This window comes from Chelonoidis abingdonii, chromosome 1 (assembly GCF_003597395.2).
Source record: "Chelonoidis abingdonii isolate Lonesome George chromosome 1, CheloAbing_2.0, whole genome shotgun sequence".
NCBI lineage: Eukaryota > Metazoa > Chordata > Testudines > Testudinidae > Chelonoidis > Chelonoidis abingdonii.
In genome coordinates, this window is record NC_133769.1 from 84,506,483 (window position 1) to 84,517,729 (window position 11,247).

Genomic DNA, 11,247 nt, shown 5'->3' on the forward strand with positions numbered 1-11,247 from the left:
CAGTGCCGCGACGCTGGCTCGCATGGCCCGGGAGGCAACTTGAACCCAGAGCTCGGCCCGAGAGAAGTGGGTCCTGGTGGAGAAGGGGCAGGGCCAGGAGGCGCCCAGCTGGAGACATGCTCATCAGTTCGGGGCCTGGCGGGCGGGCTCCCCGGGACAGGCTCCTCCCAGCGCGCACAGCAGAGCTACCGGCTCTCTCCCTTCCCTCTGCCGCAGGAGCGGGACTCCTCCCCAGACCTGCCCGCTTCCTTACCAGCACGGACGCCATGGGACAGGGGCCCAGCGCGCCCACTCCAGGCGCCGCGCTCCCCTGCCCTGAAACACCAGCAGCCGCGCCGTGGCCCAGTCAAACCCCCCGCGCTCCAGACCCGACTAGCAGAGCCCCGAATTCGACCCCAGCGGCAGCCCCTGCCCGGCGGCGGGCCCCTCCCAACCCTGTGAGCGCGGCGCCGAGCTTAGAGCCGCATCCATGCGATAGGCACTCGACTCGCCCTCAAAGAGACAGTTGCTTAGTTACCATGAGCGTCCGTATCCTGCGCAGCCCCCTCCCCCGGACCACGCCCGCAGACAGGCACGGGCGCTCCAGCTCTAGCCCCAAAGCTCGGCGCGAGCTCAGCGTCTGGCCTGTCCCCGCCCGCGCTGCAGGGCGGCCTCCTCTGCCTCAGCAGCACGAGCCCAGCGGGATTGAACGCGCAGCGGTGCTTCGGCTGCTGACCCGCCGCCCGCGGGAGGAGCGGGCCGAGCCAACAGGCAGGGGTGGGGGAATCACCTGGCAGAGCCATCTGTGGGGAGCTGCACCCGGGGGGCGGGGGGGGGAGGAGGAACTACCTTTCATCCTAACGCCTTAAGACTCAACTCCACCTCCTCTCAGCCATGCTAAATCCATGTTGTGGAGGAGGGTTTTGGGGCAGGGAAAGGCTCTCGCCTGGGGGGTGGGCGTAGCCAGTCTTAGAAGGATGAGATTTATGTGGTAAGTCTGGGCAAATGTCAGTGAATTTAAATTTCACACACAGGGTTGGAAAAAGACATTCATTTGCACAAATCAAAATGTAGGACAGGCAAAGTCAGCAAAATGCTGCTTGAAGACAAGAGTTTAATTGAAGGCTATTCACTTTGTATATTTTAACAGGTGGCGTTGAGAGTTGGTGTTTTAACAGTTATAAAGCTCTGATTTTTAAAATCTCACTGTCATTGAATAATTGTCTTCCCCCATAATTTCCCACAACTGTGAAAATTTAATTCATTTAAAAAAATGCTTAAAATAAAAAAAAAAAATTCTGCCAAAACTACTTCTACCTGAAGAAGTATGATGCTGAATGAACTCCACATAGGGAATCTGCTGCGCAGTAGCAGATTTCAGGGGCTTGCAGGTTGGTTTCCCATTGTAGAAGAAATCAGTGAAGCAGAATCTAAATATTTTAAATCAGGTTACTTGTTTTAATTTACACTGTATAAAATCAATATCAATCACTGATCAGAAATTACAGTAATAGAGGAGGGCATATAAATCAAAGACAGATTTACACCACTCCTTGAACAAAGGCAGTCAAGCGGCACACAAGCAACCTCTTCTTTCACCAATATCCAGGGAGAAACTCTAACCCAAAAACCGACTAGTTAGAGACACAAATATAGAGCAACCTTTCCTGCTGCTTGCTTTCCTGCAGCTCCTCCCCAAAAGAAACATTGCAGAACCAGCAACAGCATTTCTTCAAGACTGAACCGTACTTCTCCAATAAAAAAACATTAAACCTACAGGTAACAGTGCTAGCTACTGATTCTTGCTATAAAAATATGTATGGAAATGGGTGAAAATGGACAGAATCCAAAATTTGTTTACCTATCATTTAATGGAGTATGAACTGAATTAGATCACAAAAACTCTTTCTCCCAGATGTTGCATTCCTTAAAGCCACACAGGAAGAAATGGATAAACCCTGAATAGAGCAATCACGAAGGAAACTGCTTACTGATCTCAAGGAAAGGAGAAAATACTTACAGAAAAGGTAATGTAATATAGGCTAGCTTAGTATGCTTTTATTCTATACAATTTACTTTTCTGTATTTTCTATGTCAAATATTATTGCTCTGTTTAAGTAATTGGAACTGGTGGCTGTTACTGAGGAGGTTCCCCAGCAGAAGAAATGAATCAATGCTAAAAGGAGGTGGTGTTGCACCTTGAGCATTTGATAAAGCATAGACAAAGGGTGAGATGGGGCTTTAAATTATGCTGCCAGGATATGGGAAGGCTAGGGACCAGGAAAAGGGCAAGATTTGGGAGGATCTTGGGTTGCATCATAGTTTCCTACTGGTCTTTTTATGAATCTCGTTTTTATGGTATCAAGTATCTGAAGGTCTGATAGTCTATAAGGTGCCACAGGACTCTTTGCTGCATTTTCATGGTAAACATTTATTAAATCTTTGGGGCTTCTGTAAACAGATCTGACAAACTTTCATATTTGCACTGAGAATTTTAGTTAGAAGCTCTCTCTAAAATAACACATTATTTATTACTTGATATTTTGGCAGAGACAGATAAGCTGAGCTTATTATGGCGTGGCAGTAACTACTTCATAGTTTAGGCTAGCTTCCAATTACAAGCCTGATTTTCAACCTTTTCTCTCTCCCCCGCATAGCTACCCCCAAAAAAGTTAATCCTCCTTAAATTTCACATACTACATCTCATCCTAGTCAGGAAATTTAAATTTTGACTCGTATCCCCACAATGGTTTGGTCTAGACAGAGGCCACAGCACAGTGCTGTGTGACAAGCGTAATGGAAAGCCAAAGAATCAAATTGACGCTCATGGAGGGAGGGAGGGAGTGGGTACTGAGGACTCCAGCTATCCCACAGTCCCCGCAGTCTCTGAAAAGCATTTGCATTCTTGGCTGAGCTCCCAATGCCTGTAGGGTCAAACATATCGTCCAGGGTGTTTCAGGGTATATGTCGTCAATTTACCTCCCCTCCCCCCGTGACAAGGAAAGGGGGAAATCCTTTTGACTTTTTTTGATTATGCACCTATGTTTGCTGTATGTGCTGGTTAGACGCGGTGCTTGCGGCCAATGAATATGCAGCATTCCTTTCCCTCCCCTCCCTGGGTGGAGATTGTACAATATGACTGTATCCGTATTCATCATCAGCCGTGATGCTCCTGGCTGCTCAGGTGAGGCAGCCAGGGGTGCCTGGGTAAAATAGGGAATGGCTCCAGCGTCATTCCGGGCCACGATGGTCAGAACGGCTTGGTAACGATTCCTCATCATAGCAACTGGGGGCTGAGTTCCATCAGCCTCCTCCTGTCTTCAATGTCGAATAGAAAAAGATTCTGTACTGCTGACATATCATAGCAGCTGGGCTGCCTCCCTCTTTTATCCCACTACAAAATCAGATGTTTCTTATTGCCTGCATTCTTTATTACTTCATTCACACATGAGGGGACACTGCTCGGAGCAGGAAGGTTGCGGGAAGAGGAAGCAATGTGGTGGGTTGTTGCAGGGGCACCCCGGTAATGAATGGCTGCTTCGATCATTTCTGCGGATCTCGACGCGAGCGCTGTTGCTCTCCTAGTCTTCTGATCAGGTACTTTAGCTACACTTGGCCTCATTATCTAGCAGGACTGACTTTGTTTAGATACAACATAAAGGAGGAGATGGACACGGGAGTCATTCCTTTTTGTCTTGCGCCGCCGGCTGACCTCAGCGAAGCCAGCCAGGGAGCCACCCATGCAGCAGCAGATGTACAGAACGATCTGATAACCGTCACTCATCGCAATTTAACAATGGTCACCAAGCAGGTACAGAACGACTGGTACCATTCTTTGCTTTACCTTGCAATGAATGAATGCTGCGACTGTGTTAGCACTTGGAGTACGCTTCTTGTCAGCGGCATCACCAGTACGCATAACCGATGGTTTCGATAGTTGACAAAAGGACAAACGGTGTCTCGCCTGGTTGCCATATGTTTGCAGTGTTTGAGTTTTTATGGCGTCTTCCGGGGCGGCCAATCCCAGCGCGGAAATAGGCGCAACTGATTTTCCTGCCCGTGCCACGGAGGAGTGAATGCCCCCTTAGTCGATATATCGAGAATAATTTTATCCTTAAGAGAATCACTGTGCAACAGCTTGTCCTACTTACTTGTCCCTTGGTGATGCTTCAACACCAGAATTTAGGAATGGGGCGCAGGGAGCGCGCAGGCACAACTATGAGTGAAGTCTTGCTTTACGTCATACCAGTACTACCACATGAAGTCTGGAATTGCAGCTACCTTCGGTATATGGACCCGCACCACCGTGAATCTGTTGCTATCTCCACCCAAAAACTTAGATAATATGGCGCATGTGCAACCTTATTTATACGCAAGTAGTCATAGTTTTAACAAAATTCCAGGTTATGTGTGAAATCGGAATTATCCCTGCAAATAGATGACATACCTGTAGAATTGATCTATTGTTAGGCATTAGAGGGGCGTTGCGACACACTTTGCCATCGTGATTTAGAGCTGTTTGGCGACAAAGGGAATGCAGAGATTCAAAGACTCGTTGGGTTCAGTTCGAAGCCTAGATAGGCGTCTGGCACTTTCGGAAGTGGTGCTTCCAAGTTCCCTTTTATTTCACCTAAATTAAGATTTGCGTGCCAGTAATACATTAATGTTTTTAGAAGGTCTCTTTCTATAAGTCTATAATATATAACTAAACTATTGTTGTATGTAAAGTAAATAAGGTTTTTAAAATGTTTAAGAAGCTTCATTTAAAATTAAAATACATAGCCCCCTGAACTGGTGGCCAGGACCTGGGCAGTGTGAGTGCCACTGAAAATCAGCTCATGTGCCGCCTTCGGCAACATGTGCCATAGGTTGCCTACCCCTGCTCTAGAGGGGACTGTGCACTCATGGTTATAGACCCCTGGCTCCCTCTCCCTTACTCCCAGCTCCTATGCTAGTTCCCCCACTCCTGTATACCCCTCAAGTCCCTGGCTGCTTCTCCCTCTCCTGCCTCATCCTCTGGCTCCTGCATATAGAATTGAATACAAATATCAGAGCACAGCTCATTCCAGATATTTTTTAATATGCCAGATGTGTCAGTATCTGGTTAGCGCACCCACACACACACCCACACACACACACCCACACCCCCCCCTCCAGTTCTCCACCACCCTTTCTCCTCCATTTACAAAGTTTAGGCTCCAATCCTGCAGTGAGCCCATGTGGGCAGATTCATGTGTGTTCCTGCAACCCCACTGAAGGCCTCAGTCTGTTAAAAGAAATATCTCTTATTTGTTCTCATTTTCTTCTGATATGGTGCGGGCGATTGGTTTTTCAAATAAAAAAAGATATCAGCTTGAAGTCAAAGTTTCCATTTCAAAATTGCATGTAGTAGTATTACTTGTAATATGAGATTTTTACAAAAAACTAAAACCAAATTTTCTCCTCCACCCCAAGTTTGTTTTCTTGCTTTGACTATACATAAAGTGCTGTCAGTGCAGTTTCTCTGTTTCTCTTGCATTGCTCGCATGCCTCTCCTGTCCAGGCCCTGTGAAAGGGTGTTCAACAGCAGACGAGGTGAAACTGAAAAAATAGCAGATAGGTATATGCAGGGACGAAGGGGAGGGAGAAGCAGGTGTGCTTCTGAACATTTGGTGTTGCTCCTGCCTAAAAGACCCTTATAAACAAACATCAGCATGAATCAGGAAAGGAGATTTCCATGTTTTGAAAAGGTCAGAACGTGCTATTTAAAGGGAGCTCCTTGAAAATTTATTTTTGGAAATTAAAGAACTCCTGTTGATAGTGTCCCTTTAAGAGTTTTCAAAATGGAATATGGAATTTAGGCCATATTTTTTCTGCTTCCTGTTTCACAGCTGTTTTGATGGAGGGTAAGTAGCTTTCAGCCTTAACATTTAGGCCTTGTCTACACTGGCAAGTTTCTGCACACAAAGCAACTTTTTGCGCTGTAACTCCCGAAGTGGACACACTGCCATGCCACGTAGTGTGTAGAAACTGTGCAGTTGTAGTGCTGTAAAAAACCCACCCCAACAAGAGACATACAGCTTTCTGCGCAGGGGCTACAGAGCTGCAGTGCCAGTGTAGACACTGTGGTCGATTACAATGCTGCCATTGGCCTGCGGGAGGTGTCCCACAATGCCTGTTTTTGCCTCTCTGCTCATCGGTTTGAACTTTGGAATTTTCCTGTTTGCTCGGTGATGTGTGCAGTGGTCTCAGGGCATCTTTCCAGGTGGCCATGCCTGCTCCATGCACCAGGCGATTCCCCGCTTGGAGCAATGTCGAGCTGCTGGACCTCATCAGCATTTGAGGAGAGAAGATGTCCAGTCCCAACTGCGCTCCAGCTGTAATAATTATGATACCTATGGACACATTTCACGATGCATGACAGAAAAAGGCCATGACCAGGACAGGTTGCAGCGCAGGGTCAAAGTGAAGGAGCTGCGGAACGCCTACCACAAGGCGTGGGAGGCAAACTGCCGCTTTGGTGCTATGTCAACGAGCTGCTGGTTCTACAGAGAGCTGGATGTGATGTTTGGCAGCAACCTCACCTCCACTGCGAAGACCACTGTGGAACTTCAGTGACTTGCATGCCAATCAAAAGTGGATCGAGGCAGGAGGAGGAAATCTTGGATGAGGATGTGGAGGGGGACCCAGAGGGAGAGGATGACTCAGGTCAGAGATGCATGCAGCCAGGAGCTCTTTTCTACCCCGGAGGAGGCTAGCCAGTCACAGCTGTCAGATGTTGGTGAATTGGTAAGTGGATCTGATTTTGGGAATCACTGAAGTGAGTCGTTGGTGGAGGAGGATTGCAGAAAGCAGGCTTGTCTCCCACCGCATGCCTAGTCAGAGTGGCAGTACAAGCTGTTGATTGACTCCCTCACTTCATGGGAATCTCCATCAGAGATCTCCAGGAAACTCTCATGGAGATACTGGGCAATCTGCTGCCACAGGTTCTTCAGCAGAGCTGCTTTGTTTCTTGGTAACTTCCCTGCGCCACTGTGTTGTCACAAGAGGACGAGGGGGGAACCATTGTTGCACACAGGTGAGTCGTATAAGGGCCAGGATGGAAGCCGCAGTCTTGGAGAAGACCCTCCCTTGATTCCTTGCTCACCTTCAGCCGTGAGATATCTTCCGTAAAGATGACATCCTGTGGAAAAAGTGTGGGGAGAGGAATGATTATCAGGCTCATCCTACAGTGCTGGCTCTCCTCAAGAGCCATGTGCCCAGTGTACAGCAGGATCTGGGAAGAGTGATTTATCCTGCCCTGCCGCTACACATTTAAATGCATAGAGATGACATTAGGAGCCCAGCCTCACTCTTAGCAGCAGCTGAATGGCTGTGCAGAACTAGAAAACAGCCAAGAATAACTAAGGAGGCCTTTCTGCATGATTTTATGATGCTCTCCGCTGCCGAGAAACAGAAATTGAATGAGTGACGGGACAGTGGGAAGAGGGACTGAAAGAATGTGGTATGCCAGAATGAAGCCACAGAGCAGTTCTTAAAGGTTGTGGAGCGCCAAGAAAACATGCTCCAGGTGATACTAGCTCTTCAAACCGAGCAGTTCTGTCCCCACCCTCCTGTGCAGCCGCTTTCGCAAAACACTCTTTCCCATGCTTCAGCCACCGCCAACACACTCTTATCAACCTCCTGGCTCCAGTCTATACCCACAGCATTCCACTGTGGACTCCTGTTACCCACTGCACTCGACACTCATCCCTCTGCAGTTTTGGCCCTGCTGAAATACAGTACCCACTGCATTGTACTCCAAAGGAGAAGGTTGGATACGATCCCTAGACATACACAAATCTTTAGCTGCCCCAGGACTCCATCTCGTCCTGGAACCTTCCCGTCCACCATCCCCCTCGGTGTTTATGGGTTTTTTTGTTTGCCTCTCTCCTCCAGTTGTTTTTTAATAAAAGAGTTGTGTTGATTTCAAAGCAATCTTTAGTCTATTAATTGAAAGCAAACAGAGCCCTGCAGAGCAACAGATAGTTATGTTAAGCCTTCATATTGCATCGTCTGCACCAGTCACAATCACATCCTAGCATTACAAGCACTGCACTCCCGAGCATAACAATTAATATTAGTGGCTTTCAGTTTCTAATTGCTGCCTCAAGGCATCCCTGATCCTTATGGCCCCACACTGCGGCCCTCTAATAGCCCTGGTCCCAAGCAGCCTCCCGGCGTTGAGCCTCTGCGGTCCAGCCAACTTTCACACTTCCCTTCACAAATATTATGGAGCGTACAGCACGCAGCTATAAGCATAGGAATATTGTCATCGGCCAGGTCCAGCTTCCCATAGAGGCAGTGCCAGCAGGCTTTTAAACAGTCAAAAGCACACTCAGTCATTCTGCATTTTCTCAGCCTGTTGTTAAACTGCTTCTTGCTGCTGTCAAGTTGCCCCATGTATGGCTTCATAATCCATGGCATTAAGGGGTAGGCGGGGTCTCCCAGGATCACAATGGGCATTTTGACTTCCCCTACAGTGATCTGGTCCGGGAAGAAAGTCCCTGCTTGCAGCTTCCTGAACAGGCTAGCATTTCGAAAGATGCGTGTGTCATGCACCTTTCTGCACCAGCCTGCGTTAATGTCCATGAAATGCTCATGGTGATCCACAAGCGCCTGGAGAGATACCCCTTGTGATTGATGTACCCCTTGCACCTGGAGAAATACCCTTTGCGATTAATGTGCTCGGTGACTAGGTGGTCTGGTGCCAGAATTGGAATGTGCATGCCATCTATCACCCCACCACAGTTAGGGAAGTCTATTTGTGCAAAGCCATCTACAATGTCACGCATGTTGCCCAGAGTCACGGTCTTTCAGAGCAGGATGCAGTTAATGGCCCTGCAGACTTCTGTCAACACGAGTTCAGTGATCGACTTTCCCACTCCAAAGTGGTTAGCGACCGATCGGTAGCAGTCTGGAGTAGCCAGCTTCTCCAGTGCAATTGCCACCCAGTTCTCCAATGGCAGGGCAGCTCTCATTCTCATGTTCTTGTGCCAGAGGGCTGGGGTGAGCTCATCACACAGTCCCATGAATGTGACTTTCCTCATCCGAAAGTTCTGCAGCCACTGCTCGTTATCCCAGATATGCATCACGATGTGATCCCACCACTCAGTGCTTGTTTCCTGAGCCCAAAAGCATCATCCCACTGTGATTAGCACCTCCGTGAATGCCACAAGCAATCTCGTGTCGTAGCTACTATGCATGGCAAGATCAATCTCACACTCCTCTTGCCTTTGTAGTTTAAGGAATAACTCCACTGCCACTTGTGATGCATTGGTCAGAGTGAGCAGCATACTGGTCAGCAGTTCAGGATGCATTCCTGCAGCCCAAAGAGAGCATGCAGTACACAAACTGTTGAAAGATGGCACCAAATGCAGACAGAAGCACAGAGATTGCTGGCATGTGAAGCAATGCATCATGGGACATGGGGCAGGACTCAGGATGCCCCGTGACCACCTTTGCCTTCCCACATCTCTTAGCAGCAGAATAGAAAGAGGGGCTCTGTGGGATAGCTGCCCAGAGTGCACTGCTCCGCATACCACTGCAAGTGCCACAAGTGTGAACATGCTTTTGTGCAGGCAGCTGACAGTGTGAACACACAACAGCGATTTCCCTTCCACGCTCTCTGAGCGGCGCTGTAACTCCTGGCAGTGTAACTCTGCCAGTGTAGACATGCCCTTATAAATCAATTTAGTTTAACCTAAAACTAATGTGATCTACATACACCACTCATGATAGAACAAAAAGTAAACTGCGAAACATGTTTTGACTATCGTGTGAAATTGAGAGACATTAACAGGCATTTTTTTTCATGCTTGTCCTAATCAGTGAAGTCATAAATGCTATAGTAGGAGCAGGAAAGACAGAAAAATAGAACAGAGGTGCTAGGACAGTTAGAAGGAATTTGATGCCTGAAGCCACTGGAAGGATTTACAGCATGTTTGACAAAAGACTAATCAAATGGATTCCACCCATTTTTACTCTACAGATTTTAACAGCTTTGAGATGTGTCCTTTGGCAGAATAACTGTCATCTGCTAATTCTACTGTTTATATTATTTAGCTTATAATGCTGCTGTTTAATTACATTAGACTCTTTTTTCCCCTTACACATACTCAGCCTGAGGTATCAAAGTCTGAAAATTACCCTTCATCTGAAAATTAATAAAATCAAACCATCCATCAGCTGTAAGTTAAACTTCCTATAGTATAAGCTGCTTTACACAGCTCTGAGATGCACTGAAGCTGAGCAGGTCCCCATTGTTTACCCTTGTTTATCAGTGTACATTGTGGCTCAGACTTTTGTGCAAGTTCAGTTGTTTGTGAAAGAGCATTTGCTGCCAACTTTCATCAATATCCTATAGAATAAAACAGATGTTTAAGGAGGCAAAGCTGCTGATTTATTTAGCCAAACCACTCCTTGAGATTCTTAATGTAAAACTTTCAGCTTCTGATCACTAATAGAGCCACCATGTAATATCAAATAACTGATTCCAGAAAAAACAGAAAACAAAATGTAAGGTTGTTTTGGGGAAATATAGTTTTATTATAGTGGAGTTGCAATAAAGTAGGGCTGCTATTGTTCATAATGCAAATATGGTAATAGGGATGGAAGGAAGTTTTACTATTTCCAAATACACCATACTGTGATATAATATAAATTTGTATTCTTGGCTGCCATTTATTTAAGAGCATGTAAAAGTCATCTTAAATTCAGTACATTGATTCTGAGCCCACTCTTTGCCTGAAACAGGTTGTAGAACCTTTCACACCCAGGCATTTTGTTTAAATATGGCCCAAGCTAGTAATGATGAAATATTGATGAGTCTATGTAAAATGAATTGTTGGCCTCAGAAGAGTCCCTGATTGAGAAGGATCCTACATCGCTGTTGTCAATTATAACAGAATAGCATGGAGGCTTCACTGATATAAATATCAAAAGTAACTTCCTCTTTCCACAGTGTTCCTCCTTTTTTGCCTAAACACCTGAAACAACTTTGACATAAAATTGATGTTCATGGTGGTGTTAATTTCTTTCCTACACATTGTTTGTTACAGCTGTCCCCCTGTTAGCATTCCTTTTTCCCTTCTCCTTTCTGTTTGTCCTGCGTGGCCGCCCCTTCCGGCCATTGTGCTAACTAAAGTCACAGCCCTATTCATAGGGATGGCTTGTACAGACTAACTGGAACCACTGCTCTGCCTAGGGAGGGGGCTTCTTGCTTCTTTGTTTAGCTCCTTTGTTCAGACC

At 46.8% G+C, this 11,247-nt stretch overlaps 1 protein-coding gene across 4 annotated transcripts in view; it reads right to left on the minus strand.

The window, feature by feature from the left end:
• Nucleotides 1–495, minus strand: part of POC1B (POC1 centriolar protein B) — a 101,357-nt gene extending 100,862 nt beyond the window's left edge. For 3 of the 4 annotated variants that reach the window (XM_032790398.2, XM_032790396.2, XM_032790400.2), the window contains exon 1: nucleotides 254–364. In XM_032790398.2, the coding sequence (XP_032646289.1) occupies nucleotides 254–268 (15 nt within the window). In that variant the 5' untranslated portion in view covers nucleotides 269–364. Of the gene's footprint in view, nucleotides 1–253 lie in introns of all 4 variants that reach the window. The other variant, XM_032790397.2, reaches the window with a different exon arrangement.
• Nucleotides 496–11,247: the final 10,752 nt, after the last annotated feature.